At 43.5% G+C, this 18,851-nt stretch overlaps 1 protein-coding gene across 1 annotated transcript in view; it reads right to left on the bottom strand.

Annotated features, from left to right (window-relative positions):
- LOC120838454 overlaps positions 1–18,300 on the bottom strand; it is an 81,132-nt gene extending 62,832 nt beyond the window's left edge. The window contains exon 1 of the mRNA XM_040500247.1: positions 18,136–18,300. Coding sequence (XP_040356181.1) covers positions 18,136–18,300 — 165 coding nt within the window. The remainder of the gene's footprint in view (positions 1–18,135) is intronic.
- Positions 18,301–18,851: the final 551 nt, after the last annotated feature.

Genomic DNA, 18,851 nt, shown 5'->3' with positions numbered 1-18,851 from the left:
TTTGTCTGTACGTCTCTTATTACTCAGAACCAAAAAGTAATTATGGCACCTGCCGCATGATTTCAATAAAAAGAAGAAGAAAAAGAAAAATCTCATCACAAAGAAAAAAACAACTTTGTATTTCTTCGCGGGAAGTTCTTTTGCTGAAATAATTCTCACGGCGCCCGCGTAGTTTATTCCTTCATTTGACGCATTTTCGCCCTAAGCAGACGTCGGATGAAAAAGCCTCGTTGTTTTTCCTTTTTTTATTTTTTGACACTGGAAATGTCATGGGATATTGCTAAGCTTTCTCATTGAATTTCCACCACTCGCGTCATATTAACATCGAGGTTAAGGCTCCTGAAATGCGTATTTAATTTATTCAAACTAAAAAAAAAAAACAGGGTCTCATTTTTTCTCACGCAACTAAAGCAAGACGAGCCCGGCAAATAAGAATCTCCAAAAGATTGTTACGATAAAAAAAAAATCAAAACTTGGCGAAAAGTTTATCTTCCACTGAATTCTCAAATCCCTGTTTTATGAGTACCTTAAAGGCCTAGAGAGCAAAGTCCTTTCGACAACTCAATGAATCAGCGCACACCGGTATGCATGCTCAGAGTCGATATTTCGAGCAGCTTGCCGATTCTTCAAAGACGCTCGTTCCAAAAGCCTTCGACGTACTCGTAAAACAGGCGTTTTAACCTTTCACTCTGTATACAGCAACACGCTAGACTGACGTTATGCCGCCGCGGTGGTGAAGACATCAGCGAATCTCACGTGCAGACGCTTCGCTTGACGTAAATCTGGTTTCTGCGCCTGTTGTGGGCCAACGCTGACTTGTTTGTAAACACCGTGCGTGTCTATCGATTCGAGGCTTTAGATACGGATACTTGTCGTCTGTTCGGAAGCAGAAATTGGATTCCCTAGGCTTTGCTTTGGTAGCCCTGCGAAACGCTTTGGTAGCTCGCTGCCAGCCTGCGCGAAGGAGCAGAGCGCGCGAAGCAATGGCAGCCAGTGAGAACACCGCGAGCTCCCAGAGCATCGCTAACAAAAGCGGCATCCGTTTCGCATTTCGGTCAGCGTTTATGACGCGGCTCACTTCTTGTGTATAAAATTGTACGTTTTATTGCGTTTAGTATTTGGGTGTCTTCTGAGCCTCAAAGTTTTCTGCGACCTCAAAATGAAACGCTACGCTTTGGTGGTTCTATGCGCCTGAAATGTTTTGGCTCGTAAATATATTTTTTTACAACACGGCGTCTTGATAAGCCAAACAAATATGGTTCTCACACGGCTAAAGGTTGAAAAAAATAAAATGAACGACCGCAATATGACGTGACGAAATCGCGTGATAAAGATGTACAGCAAAGAAAACTCCTACAATGCAGAAGGAAGCGCAGCATCTTAGTGATAATAGGACAAGGCGCTTAAATTGCATGCTTGAACGCACAACGAACAACCCTGCCTTCGTAACGGCTCTTTAATGGTGAGTCAAATAAAGAATCTAGGTTTTTAATGAGTCTAGCCACTTTTCTATCAATATAAATGAGCCTTAAATAGTTAAGTGCAATAAATCACTCGCTTACGTCGTCAACCCATTTGAATTGATGGTTTGTTTCAGTGTATAGACCCCTTGCAACTATACGTGCTCCTGCACAATCGCAAAAAAACAACAAACAAACAAGGCAATATAAAACAAGATGTACAAACAAATTGAAGGCGTTTAAGCTTATAGCGACAAATCGGGGTGGTCGTCCGCCGAATCGTGTTTATGTAGGAGGAGTTAGCGCCTTTGAATTTTCGCGCTGCTTCGCCAGTCCTGCGTGGCAACCGTGGCGTGCGCTTTGTTCGCACTTGCGACCCGCTTCACGCTTGAAAGCAGATTGTCGTGTTCGCGCGTGCGTGATCGTGCCACGGGGCCTCGCACCGACGGCGAGCCCACTTGTTCGACAGCCCCGCCCCTGGATCATTTCAGATGCACGACAAAACGAAAAAAAAAGCAGGTTTGATTGTGCGAGCATAATGCATCTAAACGGGTAATGGCGATTCGTCGGTTGAAAGGTGCGCGCGCAACGCTTCTTGACATCCAACAAATATTGTAAAAAAAATTACATAATCTCGGTCATACTCACAAAGTGCAGGAACACAGAATACGCACAGCGCAAACTACCATTTCGCAAAAGTTGATGCCGTGCAGCCTGAGGTCAAGTGGCGCGTGGTTACGTCACGCTAATTCACGTCACATGATCTGACCACGTGATGTCGATATTTTAAATGAATATATAAAAGGGAAATTGATGTTACGTGGCTCCAGGTCTCATTACGTGGTCCCGCGACGTTTTCACTCACCTAAAATGCTCAATCGTTAATACATTATATCTTAAATTTCCGCAGGTTGAAACTGATTACGTTGCAGTACAACTACTTTTTGAAAGTAATGAAATTTCTTCAAAATTGCTTTTTAATAATGTAAGGCGGTAGGTTTCGTTTTTTTATTATTATTTATAGTATACCAGAACTTAGATCTCCGCGTTGCATCGCAAAAGCCTCATGCGCCTCACAACGAATGCCCAAAAGGTTTTCTCATTTGAAGATAACCTGATGATGCATGTCTTATGCATGATTGAAATACTTTTTCTTTATATATATTTCAAATCGAGTCCGCTTAATGTGTGATGTGATTCCGTCCTGATTTTGGAGAGGTCGTCCTCAGTTTTGGTTGGTCGAGCCATAACAGCTTGCGTTCACATGAATTCGTCCCGACTCCCACCCCTGCCCGTTTCGATCTGGATGAACATCGTACCGGCGTGCGGTCGTGTATCACTACTGCGTGAGCACGTTAAAGACCCCAGGCTAGCGGTTGTACTGCACAGGCTAAATTTTACATCTACAGCGAGTGAGTCGTCGCAACTTTGAAATGGCTGACCAACTACACACTGTATAGATATCCACACAACCCAAATTATTATTATTTTCGTTCCCACTGTTCACGAAACTGCCCCAAAAACTGTTACACCATTCAATATTTTCCTAAACAATACCATCAACTATATATTTCAGTCACAATAAAAGGTTTGCGTAAAAATAAAAATAGAAATAAATAAATAAATGTTACAGAAAATCAGTTTATTTTGAGTTATTACTGAGTGTTTGTTGAGCGTCTATGCTGTTGAAGTGTATAGGTATATTTGATGTAATATGTACCATACGAAACTTCGAGGGAGTGTTAGAGAATGACAAGCCATATAGTGTTGGGAATTTAAAATAAAATATGAATTTAATAACGACACATTCAAATTGATTCTTCAGTCACGGTGCCATCTTGTTCTCCGCTTCCCTTCCACCCGCTGTCGGGGTTGCCAGCCCTCTTCCGATCCACGGCTGCTTTCTGCGGTGGCGAGTGTCGGCGGCCGCTAACACGAGTAAGGGGCTCCGTCAAACGTTTACAAAGCTTGTCTTGTTCCATTACTTCAGCCATTCAAGTATCAGAATGTTATATAACATTTTTTTGAGTGGACTTTGGCGAAAGGCATCCATAGTTCTCTAATTCATTGCGCATAGGGACGAGGAAACTCCTAAAACTTCTTTTTCGTCACATAGAATGAGTCTAATCTTTTTGTCCCAAGAGCACTGGTCAACACATTTCCGTATATTATTCTCGATGAGTATTGTTCCAAAACAACGCAAAAGCGCAAAGTATGGCGCGTTGTCACGCGATTAGGGCAGATGTTTTCCGAGCAGAAATGTCGCGAAAGAAGAAAGAGAGGCGGCCGCTTCCTAAAATGTTTCCTTCCCCAACGAAAGACATGCGGGTCTGCGCGTTCGCTTATTCCTGAATACGCTCCACAGAGTGAAGGCAGGGGAAACGTTCAGGGAGGCATACAGCGGGCAAAACAAGGACAGACACAACTCTGCACTGTGCCTGCTTTACTCGCTTTGTGTCGCTTTCAATTAGAAGAAGCGTCTTTGCCCGCGTTGGATAAGGCTCCGCACAAAAAGTTCTGGCTGGTTGACGAGGTATTTGAGACAAACGATCACAACTCATTGTCTCAGGTTTTAAAATGTGTTGGCCCTCTTAGTGGAGCGCCCTCCGGATTGTGGCTTGATTCCATCCCCACTAACGGGGCGCCATGAAACAGTCTCATCCGAAGTTACGTAACTATTTATTTATTTATTTATTTACTGATACTGCTAGCCTCGTTTGAGTCTGTAGCAGGAGCGGTATAAACACCCAAAAACACAATTAAGAAAGGGATATCATAAAAAAAAAATCTCGGCAGCGCTCTGCTGCATTGCAACGAACACATAATACGTTACCGGTTCAATCTTAGATAAGAACAAAGACATGGACAGACTGGCGACAGTGTAAGCTGGCAAGGTATTGCATTTTCGAATAGTACGCGGAAAAGAAAAAGACTCATAAAATGCATCATTTGCAACACAGCAAACTCGCGAATTCACAAATAATGCGATTGTTTTTTTACCGTTTGCTGGACGAAATAAGTGTATTTGTTCTTGTGAATTTTTAGGGTTGTCATTAACAATCAGGTACTATAAGTTTAGTCGATCCTTCCGACGTCTACTGTCGAGGTCATTGTTTACTTTGTTGAACCCTGACTTTCCAGCTCCGTCTTCACTCGAAAGCTTTTCTTCATCCACTTTGCCCTTCACCCCCACATTTGTATTTTTTTTTTCTCGATCCCCAATCCCGAGTTGCTAGTATTGCATTTAAGTGGGCCTCGAAACAAGCGTAATTACGAGAGTATTCAGTAATTTTATTGAAATTACTACTTGAAAGTAATGCATGCCGTTTTTAAGTCACGAGCACAGAGAAGTTATTAATTTCATTACTCATCGGAACACAAACAAATATAAATATTCTAATTGCAGTACAGTTATGTCATTACTGCCACCTGTGCGAGAAATACGTATATAATTACCCTTAAAAAAAGGTGTAACACTGGAGTGTTGTTAGTGACTAAAAAAACTAGCAGACTAGAGCCTGGAAAGCGCATTTCTCCCGTGGCCAGGCACTCGTCTCGGCAGGCTCTTCATGGAACGTTTGAATTAAAAGGGTCGCTCTTTGCGCAAACAGAATGCCGGCAATAATATTGGGGCCTGAAGTAAAAACAAACAAATACTGTAAGTGAAATTTCGTGTTTTCGGTAACTACCGATAAACACCGAAAAGTATTCACCGACGCAGTTTTATAAAAAAAAAACATTTTTGAATACAAAACAAAACAATAAACAAACAAACAAAGTATCACGGAATTAAAAAAAAGAAAAAAAAATACTCGAGCACCTCTATTGTTTAGCGTCATCCCGAAACAGAGCACACCGACTAAACACTTCAATAACCGGCGTGTTTTTTTTTTTCTTTTTTAGGTCTCGCTTTTTGACACATTTTATTCTTTTATCGGTACGGGGTCTTTTTTCAAGTATAAGGGCAGGGAATGAGAGGGAGAGGAGGAGGCCAGAGTTCACAGTGAAGTCAGAACGCCCGGCTCTGATTGGAATGATTAGATGTAAAGCCCTTTTTTCTACTCCCTCTTCGAATGCGATTTCGAACGTGAGCGCCAAACGCTGGACACCGGCGTTCGGCGTTCGAACATTGAGAAAGAGACACAGGCGGCTAGCTTTTTGCGTCTCCCCACTGATCATTCGAACCGGAGCTCGGTGTTCTGACGCTCCCGAGCCCTTCTCGTCCTCGTCTTTCCCTCAATATCGACCCGCATTCAGGTCACGTGAATGTTCTTGGAAGTTTGGGGAATATGATTCCCGCCTTATGATTTCTTGAACATACGCTCCGATAAACGCCGATTTTTTCCTGTCCTAGAGCAAAAATTACACTGCAAAGCATCAATTCTAAGAAAAAAAAAAATAGAAAAAAAAAAAACGTAAAACGCCCAGAACTATTTTTGAGCTAAAAAAACAGAAAAAAAAAACATGGTAGTTTAAAATCATAATCATCAGCTTAAAATTATGAGTTGGGGCTGCCCTCGCACTTAATTTAAGAATCGGGATAACCGAGGTGGATAAGACGCGGGGCGGTTAGCGGGGGCTTAAAATTATAAGCTGCTTCTCCAGCGTACTTTTCAAAACTGAAACAAAAATGATAGGGCAATATCTAGAGTACAGAAATTGTTTACGTGAGGCACTAAAATAAACGTTAAAACTTAGTGTTCGAGATTAATCTGCGTGAGTAGATAAATACGTAGGCAGTGTAATCTCCTCCAACCAGCGGATCCTTTACGTAACGGTAATCAAATTACACACACCCAAATTTCACGAATAAGCAATTCGAAAATACTTCCGTGTTCCTGAATGTAGATTTTCCTACTATCCACCCATGTTGAACAAACCGCCTTAGACAAAACTATAAATAAATAAATAAAACAAAACATTAAAATTCGATTTTTGTTTTAAAGTTGGCTTCACCTTATCAAGTATCGTATTGAGGGAATGCATGCTTCGCAGGAGCCTGAACGAAGTGCGCAACAGTCTTGCCGAAGCAATATCCTTGCCACCTCCTCGTTAGTGCTCTCGTATCAACATCCTACACTTATACGAAGAAGTACGGCTCTCGTCTCGTTTAGAGAAGCACTCGTAATTTTTCCGCTTCCTGCGCAACTAAACAAACAAAGAAACAAACGGGATGTGCACAGAGTGAAGAAATGGGACGCATTCAGTAAGTCATAGAAAAAAAAAAAAAAAAAGAAATAGAGCAAGAAGAATTGTTTAAATTAAGGAAAAATAAAGCAAAGAAGACCAAAAATGTTATACGCATGTTTCCAAGGATGAAGCAGAAGCATCAAACGAACGGGGATTCGCCGGGAAGCTCTTCTCCCAAGTAACATCTTTACGAGGCATTCAGTGCTCGCGCATAAAACCGAAAATAGCGATAGGAGGAAATAGAAGAAAAAATAAGAGAGAAAGGCCATGTTTGCTTACTGCCTTAATGAGGCGCTTGTTTATCGCTTCGTTAACGTTGCCTTTTTTTTCGGTACGTCGAGGTTAGGGCTAGCGAACGATGGCAAGCCTCAGTCGCGTCCGGTGAGGCGTAGGCGAACAAAAAAGCTGCGTGCAGAAAAAAATAAAAAAATAAATAAATGAGGAATCGTTCTGAATTACAGCCTGCGAGATTCCTTGTAAAGAAACACCTATGTGAAAGACGGAAGAAATGAATACTTGATAGTGACTACCTACATTCTTACTGAACACGCTCTCACGCATGCGCTCACGCAATGTCACTCACGCGCGCTCACACATGTACACACACACGCACGCAAGCACGCTTATATGCGCACGCACACGCACACACACGCACCGCCCCCCAGATACATGCATGCGCACACGCGTGCACGCACAGACATGCGCACATAAATACGCACGCGCACAAGTACACAGACGGACACACACATACACCCACACAGGCGCACGCACATGCACACACGAACGCATACGCACGCAAACGAACACGCACGCGCCCACGCACACATAACACTCACGCGCACTTGCACACAAACCTCGAAAAGCAACTCGGAATTTCAGACGTGTGGCTCGGTTGGGGAGAACAATTTAGTCATTGACGGGATAGCGACGCCTCTCGGAGAAAGTCAAGGTTTATTCGGAAACTATGGGCTCGGTGCCGAGTGTGGTGTGTCAGTAATAACCCGTTCCATTAGAGGGCTTATTTACAATGTAGCGCGAAGACAACACAGAAAGGAAAGAGAGATAGGAAAGAACGCTACTCACAACTAGGTACTTACAGTACGTATTGTGAAAGAGGTAAACGAAGTTTCATAGTATTTGTCACTTTGTTTACCTCCTTCACTACACATACAGTAAATACCTACAGTCCGTTGCAACCTAAAAACGAAGGACGAGGGTAAGACGGGCCGGGGAGAAGGAAGCAGACGGAACACAGAAGAAGAGAGGGGGAAACCTCCTTCTTTCTTTAGCGTTCCGTCTGCTTCCTCCTCCCCGGCCCGTCTTACCCTCGCCTTCGTTCTTAGGTTGCAACGGACTATAGTTGTGAGTAGCGTTCTTTCCTATCTCATCTCCTTCCTGTGTTGTTTTTGCTCTAAATTGTAAATATGCGAAACCAACTAGCCCAACAGCTCATTTCGATATCGATAACGGGCTTCTGGTCGGAGACATTTCAGCAATTCAGCGTATGGTGTGGACTTTGTTCGCTATCTAAGGCAACAAAGCGCAAGTGCTGGACTGCGGCGTTTACGCTGTGGGCCTTGATCATGCACAAAGAACACAAACGACAGATGAAGAAATAGACATGACCTTGGTGAATATATTAGGGGCCTTAGGTTTAGCAATGTACGATTATACTGTGGCATGCAAACAAATTTCTTGTAACTTGTTAGGGTCTTTAATGCCTCTAGTCATACTAGTGCTCTCATTTGTTATTTATCTAACGATCGTTAGCATCACCTAACTTCCATTGAGCTCAACTAAGTTGTCCGGTGTTACACGGTACATAGGCCAACAACCCCAGTTGTGATGCCTGCCAGGGGACACAGTTGAAACCCAAACCAAACCAAAACTGATGTCACATAACTTTTTTTAAGAAGTGATGCAAATGAATTATATGCACACTTTTCAATCATTATAGACGTTTAAAAAAAGAGGAACTTCTTTTTTATTCTTAGAGTGAAGAAATAATAAGGAGAACGTCTCACATGAATTCAAGCAAGAGAGACATAACAGAAGTCCTGTCGACACCAACATTACAGTAACAGTCCTCGCCGAGCTCTTGCTTCCTCGATGTGCCGTAATAGTTCTAGCAGCAGCTCTGGCCCCCACTCACACCTCTTCCGACAATATCTGCCTTTACGATACTTTCTTGATACCTCCACTTGTTTTTCGCAAGAGTAACTGCTTTGCTTGAGCTGGCCATGGGCGGCAATGCGACGGACGCCGCCATCTTTAGCTCCATTGGGGCGACCCCCCATCAATGAGGTAGGCCAGCTCAGTTCTACTCAGTAATCGTTAACAGCTCAATGACAGTTGTCACCGCCACTGATCTTTATTGTAATCGGCTGGATCGCGGGTCGGGAGCCCGTCGGTGGCACCACCGGCGCTTATTGCGTGAAACCAGGCAATAAACGCAAATCTATGGGAAACATACACAAATGTAGGAATATTGAAGCCTGTACGCGGTGCTCGAAGGCGAGTATTTTAGAGATTGAACCGGTGTTTGTCAAGCGTTCGACGGCCCATTAAAAACTCTAACGTGCCAGCACACCCACGGCTGACCTGGCAAGATTGCTCTCGTAGTAAAGTAAACAAAGAAGCTTGCCGTCAAAAAGGCTGTCCTCGGGGTAGCCCAGAAGTCGATGTATATCGAAAACGTTCTATCTTGACTGTGACTTTCCGGCAGTGAGCGAATTCCGCGTAGCGAAGTATTCAAGCTTGTCGTCTGCTAAACTCAATTCATCAAAACCGCCACTGACTCCGCGGTAACTCTAGTTAACTCTTGTCTCATTGACCTGCACTACATTTTCGCTCAGCGGAGTTGGCTATAAAACATGTATTCCTAAAAACTGTGAGGGTTGCCAAGTTTAATGTTCTCAAACAAGCTATTTAACGGGCTTTCCGAAGAACAACCAAAAAGTTGCAGTGCCTACGAAAGCATAGAAACGGGGGAATCGGCACTTTTTATCGGTTTTCCCTCAGAGTCTCACGCATTAGCTAGTGTCAAGTGATGGCGGCCGGTGGTTCCACTAGACCGCAGAAAAAGAATCCGCGATCCGCGATTAATCTTACTATATTAGAAATCAGTGGGCGTCACGCTGTAAATTCTGTCGATCGCCATTGAGTCAACTGTCGTTGACTTAAAGGGATTGTGCGGTGATATCCGGAAGTTACTACATGTCTTCGCTGGTCACGAAGAGAGGGCATAAATATAATCATTTGTCATATTCTTCCATCGAAAAGACGCCCCAATATTCGTTATGCATGTCTGAACGTGTCATGATGTTGCATCAGGCATGGCAACGTCATGCCTGACGACTTAATCCCGGTTTCGATCAACATGGTTGATGGTGCGTACTAAGGTCATCGTCGTAGAATTGAGCTTACCTCAATACCGTAAATCTTGTCTTACTTAAAACACAGTTGTTTTACTGAGACAGCAGTCATAAGCTCAGGTGGCTCTCTTTGCCTGATGTTACGTCAAAGCTTCTGCCGTTGCGAACGAAAACACAGCGTGTTTACCAGGTGCAATTTCAACAGTTGGACTCTTCTTAAATTTGAATCACTGCTGCGGCGGAGGATTAAAAATTCGGATATTGAACGGATGATATTCATAAAAGCAACAACAGTATAACTGAATTGTTTTCTGAAAGAAATTTTTTTTTATCGGAAAATCATTTTAATGACAGATAAGAGCGCTAGTGTAACTAGGATATTTACATACGATATTAGTAGAGTTGCGAGTTTAATCTTAAAAATCATACTTCTCCTTGGTCATTCCTATCTTTGCCCTCTTTTGGTATGAACCAACAGTTAAAAAAACACACACGCAACAATAATTTTTCAGAAGGAAGCTTTTTTTGTGGCTGTGTCTATCTGGCACGATACATGCGATGCGCGGCGTGTTTTAATTGAAATTTGAATTGGCAGCGTATATGATGCAGACCACTACTAGGCTGGCGGCAGTGGTGCAATGCGGTCGTTTTGTCCTCGAGGATGTCAATACTTCAGGTTGATTCCAGCGCTTTGCAAGTTATAATGCGTCGGCGAGTCGTCGCAAAATATAGTGTAGTGAGTGTGTCTACAAGGCCTGAAGTTAGTCATCCCCAGTGGACGCATGGCGTCTCATCTGAAGTTGAGAAACTCAGCCAGTGCAGTGTACCACTGCCAGCCTGGGGTGTTTGACGTGCAACACGCAGTAGTGGTACACGGCGGCACACCCGTACGCTGCCCCACTAGATCTAAACGAGCAGGGCTGAAGATTGAGCTCGGGATCCCTGGGTTCTTTAGCGAGAGCTTTCGCTCCGCGAACTCCGAGCTGCGGTTCGTTGACACACTCGAACAATGACTCCCCCTAGAAAATACGCAACGAAGGCGGCAGATATCCCAAGATGTTTCCTGTACTTTAAAAATAAATTTTTTTTTTTAAAGATAAGACGCGCAATGGGCACTCATGGACATTACGAATCTTATCTTACTTTATCTTGAGTGTGTTATACGTACATATATATATATATATATATATATATATATATATATATATATATATATATATATATATATATATATATATATATATATATATATATATATATATATATATGCTTAATTTAGACAGTGCATGTAAAAACGATATCGGGTTCGAATCTTACGAACAGCGTATCGCTTAGTAAACCCAAAGAAAATTAAAAGTTTATCGTAAAATTACAATACCGAAATATAGAGTTTTTCTTGTTCATGGTTTTCTACTGTGAGTTTCAGTAGTCGAACGCATAGGAGGTCAAAGGGAACGTTATTTAAACAATTATGAGCCTTCAAATTATCTTATTTTTACGATAAACTGATGGCGTTTGAGCTCCGAAGCAACCAATCAAAAACAGCTTTACTTCTTACTTTTTTCCATTGCATAATCGTTTCAGAATGAAGTTGATTAAATAAGAAAGTGAGAAACAACCGAACAGCGCATCCCGCGTAAAATGCGAAGAACACTTGACAAAAAAAGCTGATTCAGGCGGTCATCCACCGAAGAGCCATTTCCACAGAAAGTTCATTTAAAAAGACCGCGTCGGAGAGCTGTGCGGTAGTGTGAACACGTTCGGCCATTCCAAACTTCGGGTGTGTCTATAGAAGTAAAAATAAATAAAATAACGAATGACTCGGCGAAGCCTATATATAAGTGATCGCGAGATAGAAAGCTTTAAAATATAGAAGTCCAAGGTTGCGGCGGCCCGTCAGCTACGTGCCGTGAGCGCAAAGCGACTCGAGCACACGTCCCAATAATCTATCGAAGCTATCGCACCAAGATTTTTCCACGCTGCCCAAACACTTCTGTTCTTGTCCCACAACTTTCGTTTCTCCTTTCCTTTTTGTTGATATTTTGCGATTGTCCTCACGTTGCTTTAATCGTGTGTGTGTGTGTGTGTTGCTGTCACGTTCTCAAGAAATATTCGATCGTTTCGCGTCTTTTTGCTGTTTGGTGTTGTTGTACGCTGAAATCAAGTTTTGAATTTTTGATCGCGCTCGCGCTCCGGGCAAAAGTTGGGAAACTGGACAAGGACAAACTCTTATCGGCAATGGGAGGGCGTTGCTTTGTAGCAACGTCGAAAATTGAACTTAGTAGGTCCGGCGTCCACGATAGGCGACATTAGGGCACGAACTTTGTGGAAAAGGTTATCGAAGGCGTGTGAAATATGTCCCTACTAAAATTCAGGTGCGTTTCATTTCTCTACAGCGGCGTCAGCGAGCTATATTAAGCAGCTACCCATCCGGTCACGTCTCAGGCGCAACGAATTGCAAATTAACATATTTTCCCAACGGTCACTGGACGTATAGGTACTTAGATGATTACGAATTTTGTAATATCGTCTCATAAAATACGAGCTGCACGAGTACATTTCCGTATGATACCGACGTGCGTTCCGGCTATCTTCCCTTCACATGCCATACACTCATTACATATATTTCAGCATATGAACACTCAATTTCCCGAACGGATATATCTTAAAGCGATTCAGGGGCAGATACAGCGAGTTGCTGGAAACAATCTAGTGTTTATTTTTCTCACCGGAAAAATGAACTACACATCGCCGAGCGCGCAGTCTCGACCCCAATGTAGCGTTAGTGGCCCGGGCCAGACTCCGAAGCTTAAAAACTAACTTTTATTTTATTGCAAAGTTACAAGTGGGTTTTAAGAACTCTCAACGGAAAAATGGGGCCAAGGTCCTGGTATACCTGACGCCTTTCAGCTCCATGTGCCCGTGGGTTTTGTAGGGTAGTGTTCTCCTATCGAACATCTTTAGAAAATCGTGTATATCTCTTGAATAAAACAAGGGGTAGTTTTGAAACTGGCACCTCGTTCGGACCGCTAGCACTACGTTTGGGCGGATACCGAGCGTTTGGCGATGTGTAGTTTGTTTTTGCGACAAACAAAACAGAGCGAGTATTTTTCGGTGACACATCGTATATCTCACTGGAGACGCGCCTTCACACACATCCGCACTAAGAACGCGCAGTGCTTTGTTTGCGCAAATGTCAGACACGAGATGGTTTCGAAAGCTTTCAAGTCGATTCGTACGTACTCCTATTTCGTCAGTCAATAAGACTAGTCTAACTGCTATGTCGTTGTGTGCGGAGGACCGACAAAAGATTACATCCAACAACTTTTAGACTAAAAAAATTAAAGCATATGAGCATACTGCAATACCGCCAGGTGTCGGAGGATCGCGGCAGGGGATATCAAGATATTTTTATTTGTTTGAAACAGGTTATAAGCTATGGAAATTACGTCGAAACATCAACAGGTCAGAAAAGACCGAAAAAAAAAGTCAACAATATTCACCGCTAATTATTCCTTGAAAGCAAACCGTTCTTAACCGAATCCACATGAACGTTACAAAAAAGAAGTGTATACAGACGGATTTAAACTTGTGTTTGGGCGAGTTGGTTCATACTGATTTAAGAGGTTAAAAAGCGCAAACAAAACGATAACTATAAAGACAAAAAGACAATAGGACGGGTCCTGTCGTCTTTGTGTCTTTATTGTCCTTGTTTGTTTTTTTTTGCGTTTTTTAACCTTTTAAATCTGTATACAGTCCATCGGTATCAATGGCATCGTTGAGCAATAGAAACATTTTTCTAGAGTCGGTAATTTCACACCATCATGTAAGTGATTATCCTATAGTATTCAGGCCTCGTCTGAAGTGTCTACCTTTAAGACCCGCTCACACACTTGCAACAGAGCAGGACCGACGGAGACAATGATGGTTTTAAGCCTTTTGCGACGTCTTAGGGCGCCAGCTTCGCAACTGCGCATCCAGTCCTAAGTCGTCGCAAGAGGCTTAAAATCCGGTCTTGTCTGAGTCGGTCCTACTCGGTTACAAGTGTGTGCAACTCGCCTTCACACTCCGGTAAAAACCCACTAGTGAACTGACAGCATCAATAAAAAAAACATTCAAATGACGCATGCTATAAAAACTGGGCGACGCACGTCCAAGCTCTCGCAACATAAAAACGGGTACACGAGAATCGAGACGAGCGTAAATTGGAACGAAAAAAAAAAATACTCTGATAGAGTTACTGAATACTTAAAAAACACAAGTTAAGTTTTTTTTTTTTTTTTTTTTTTTTTTTTTGCAGTCTTGCCTCGAGGCACGTTCTTCAGATTTTATTGTCGGCTCATCTCGCCAACTTACTCGTTGCGGAGCAAGATTAGGCCGCTTGCGACTCACTTCAAAATGCCTTTGTTCAAGGGGCACCCGAATGGGTTCTGTGATCGTTTGTTTATGATGTTAACTCCATCATGTAACCCCGTTGGAGTTATCATCCCGTAGATGGCAACAACTCCATCTACGGGGCTCTAAGCATCCTAAACTGCCCGCCCCCCTCCTCCCCGGAATTACACTAATGGGTGACCGATTTTTTTCTTAAAAACTTAAATAAAGATCGCGACACGACCCTCTTTCTGCGCCTTAGAGCAGACATCGGGGAGCGCCGTCGGTCCGCGTTTTTAAACAATAATTGCTGTATTACGTCTCATTCACCCAAATGTTCGCCGTTTTTTCTCAAATATAATGCACAACACCTCAAAAAAACGAATTAATATTAACGTTCTAAATGTCCAAGCAAATAACTCTTTTTATTGGTCAAATTTTATGGAGGTGGTGGGAACCCAAGAATGCCCCGCCAAGAGAAAGGAGCACCCGTATACTTTATTGCTGTGAGTTCACTGGGCGTGTCGCCATCTAGAACTGGTCATTTTTATTGACTAAATCCCAACAAACAATATGCCATCAAAAACAGGCTTCTACAAAAAGCACTTGACTATAGGGGGTACACTGAACTAAAAATATGATAGTGACAAAAAATGAATCGCGCCAAAAGCCACGCAGAAAGGCCCTCTATGGTCATACCAAGAATTGGACAAATAGGGTCATATATGACCATATCAATGTAAGGACGGTTTATGGCTTTACTTGCCCTAGTCTTAATATCGCCATATATACAACTCCTGTACAATTAAAAAAAAACAAAAAAAAACAAGAACAAAGAAATGGAAGGCGGAACGTTATGCAGCCTACTTGACCTTTTTTTTTTTTTGCTCTTTTTTTTTTTTTAGAAGCTTACTTTTTGTGGCCACGTTCAACCAGGTCGCCCAGCTTTCCATTCGAACTGAAAGACGATATGCAACCCACGAATCGTACGAACCACGCAAACGAGAAAAAAAGAAATCAACTGCCAAATCAAAATAACCAAAAAAGCGGCTATGAGGCTCGTGGGCGGAACGACGGGAAACGAATCCGCGACCAAGGTGCACTTTGCCGTGACCTATTGGAGAGAAAGGTTAGCGGGTTGGTCCGCCTTCGTGAGTCGGCTGACATTCGGCCTCGGCTCCGCGGAGGAAAACGAGGGAAGTCTCCCCAATCAGGGAGAAAAAAAAGAGGGAGAGCGGGAGACCTTGGGAGCGACGGCCCGAACTGCGGCCTCGGCGGCGAGGCCGCCACACGGAGCAGCCGGGCCTAATTGTTCAAGGAAATGACCGCTCGGGAGAGACTCTCGTTAGAGGCAGGGAGAGAAATATATCACGATCCCTAAATTTAAAAAGACGGTATTGTATGACGTTAACACACACACACACACACATACACACGCACACACACACACACGCAAACATACACACACACAACATTGATCGAATGACTAGTGAGTGCACGCTTCGAGTATCTGTGTATAGTCACTGATACGTTAAGAAAGGAAGGGTATAGCGAATTTCCGAGCATCTTATAACCGCGCCGCAGCCTATGAGATTGCAGCATTTGCAGATGAAAACGCCGAATGACCAATCAGAAAGTAAGAAGAGTGAGCTAGCGTATTTAGCTGTACCCTACGTTTTTTGGCCTGTTACAATGGCTATAGTCATAATTTTAGCCGTGTTTCTTTCTGCACTGTTAATATCCGGAGCATAGATTATACAGAGTTACATTTTTAAATTTTAATAATTACTTCGGTTCCAACTAAAGTCTAATTGATTGCGTAGATCGCTGCCACACACCACCCTTACAGAAGTCGGAAATCTCGGCATATCAGTTATTTTTTCGCAAAGTGTGTTATAGGTATAAACCGTTAATTTTCCGGTGTTTATTTATACCGAAAATCGGCGGATACTTTTCGTTGTTTGTTAATTTTTTTTCCCAATATCGATGTATTTCGGTGATCTGTTTTGTGGCGTAAGCTTAGCACAATAATTATCGATAAGAAAATCTCACGAAATACTAAGAGTGGAAAGGCTACGAAGGGAAGTAATATTTACTGGAATTTGTGTTTTTTTTTTTTTTGCTTAATCAGATTTTGCATTTTTGACACCGATGGATCTATATATCAATGTTTTCTTTTTTTCGTTTTAACCGATTTTGTATTTTTGTAACCGTCGGTTGCTCATCGGTGTTTTTCGGTTTTAACCGACTTTGCATTTTTGACGACGACGGTTGTTTATCTTTGTTATTCTGTTTTAATTGGTGGTGTATTTTTTTTTGTACACGGACGAATGTTTATCGGTGTTTTTCGGCTAAAACCAGAAAAGTCTGCAACCTTGTTTGAGGGTCGCGTTTTAATGTGATGAGCGTAACTCTACGCTGATCTCATGTCGCATGGCCGCTAAATTTAGCATGCAATACACTGCCCGCCAAATCTAGCGGAAACTCGAGCTTAAAAAAAAAAGAACATACGAATAAACATTACTTCAAGTTCGGAACATGTTCCATAATTATTTCCACTTCATCCATGGCATTTTGATACTTTGAAACTCATAATTATTCCAGATATCTTTAGCGTGTACATCACGGGCCAGCGTTTTCTTAAGGAGCACCGAATACTGCCTCTCCAAAAAAAGAAAAAAAGGCGGATTTCTTGATTCTAAGAGCACAGATTTAAATAGAAACACCTCTCCTCATCAGGACGTGCCCAAAACGTAGATGCGCAGCGAAGAAGCGCAAGAGGATACAAACCAAACACAACCAGCGAGCGATACCGCAACCAAAACCTTTTCTTTCACTGAAACGGGAGCGGGACTCAATCTCCACACGTCACGTGTCTCGCCGAGAAAGCTCAAAATTCGGGAGAGTACGCCGGAGAGGTCGGGAGGAAAGAGGAGAGAATCCCTGCCGACTCCGATTGCATGGCGAACGATTGGCCGGCCCGAGATTCGGGGCGCCCGCTGCTCGACTACCGACGTAGGAGACGACACCTTTCAGCGCGTTGTTTTTGCAACTATGAAGTCAGAATGGTAAGCCCGTACGCAGCTGTTTGTTCACTTAAACTTCAAGTTTGATCATTGAAGCGGCTATTTAAAGCGGAGATAAAATGAGAGAACCGTTCTGAATATCTCATCGGCTCTTACGATTGTACAGTTAGGCATCTACTGATTTACGAACCGAACGTTGCGGAGGCGGTATTCAGAATTTCTAGTAAAATATATGGTGGACGTAGATGGAAATCCTGGATTAGAGTGGGGCGAAGACGGCATTCTCAAAAAAGTACAACCATCTCTCGTTCATATGAGCCCCATTAATACGGATAGCCCGCTATGTGGAAGAACGTTCATGGGGACGAACTGGGTGAGTAGATCCGTTTATGTCTCGTTCATATGGACGACTCACATAACGAACGATTTTTTGAGAAAGAAAAGGGGGGAAGGGCATGGAGATGTTTATATGACCGTTATATGACTGTAGTAAAAAGAAATAATGGTTCGCCTCCCTCCCCCATCTCCCGCCCTCCTTTTCACAAACGTTTAGGGGTTCAACTGGACACATACAGGCATTTGTGTCTCTTTGTTATGAACGACTCATATTATGTACAATTTTTAGGGGGAACGGAGGTGTCCCTGATAACGAGACATGGCTGTAGTGGGGAATAACTGGGGGGGGGGGGGATTTGCCTCCCCCGCACTTACGATCTTGTGGTTGAGGTGTGCCAGCTCCCGCTCGGTGACCTTGCGTCGGTTGTGCTCCTGCTGCTGGCGCTTGAACTCGCTGATCTTGTAGACGAGGTACATGCCCGGGAAGGCGAGCACCACGAGGGGTTTCATGAGCGACGCGTTGAGGCCGCTGCGGGGCATGGCCCTGGGCCGCCCACCACCCCACACCCCGCGCGACGACGCCACACAGCCGCCGCCACACGCACCGCCCTCCTCGGCCGCTGGCAGACCGGGCGCGACAACAACACGGGAGAGGGGCGCCAGGGCGCGGGCGCTTCTCCGGAGGTGGCGGAGGCCGGTGACGTCAGAGACGGCGATGGGCGCAGTGCCTCCCAGCGGAGAGATGGCTGAACTAGGCGCTCAACTTGGCGCCCTAACGGGGGCTCCTCCAAATTCAAATTAGGATCGAAGTGGTCTGCCTCTTCAGATAAAAGTTTCCTATCGCTGTTAATCCCAACGCGGTTCACTCTTTCCGTAAGCACAAAGTATAAAAAGCTCGAAAGTATACCTTTATGTACAAGCACTGTTGAAGACTGCCAGTTGTTTTACAAGCGTGCGTTACGTCTTCGTTGTGGACTTGGGAGTTTGAATTAGATGAGAGCAGAACGAGGGCTAACTTGGGGTCTCTACAGTGCTTCGAAACATTGTGACGGACTATAAAGGTATACCAATGCCTTTTGCGACAGCTCCTA

The sequence above is a fragment of the Ixodes scapularis genome, unplaced genomic scaffold (genome assembly GCF_016920785.2).
Source record: "Ixodes scapularis isolate PalLabHiFi unplaced genomic scaffold, ASM1692078v2 ptg000154l_1__unscaffolded, whole genome shotgun sequence".
Lineage (NCBI taxonomy): Eukaryota > Metazoa > Arthropoda > Arachnida > Ixodida > Ixodidae > Ixodes > Ixodes scapularis.
This window is presented reverse-complemented; position numbering and strand designations above follow the sequence as displayed.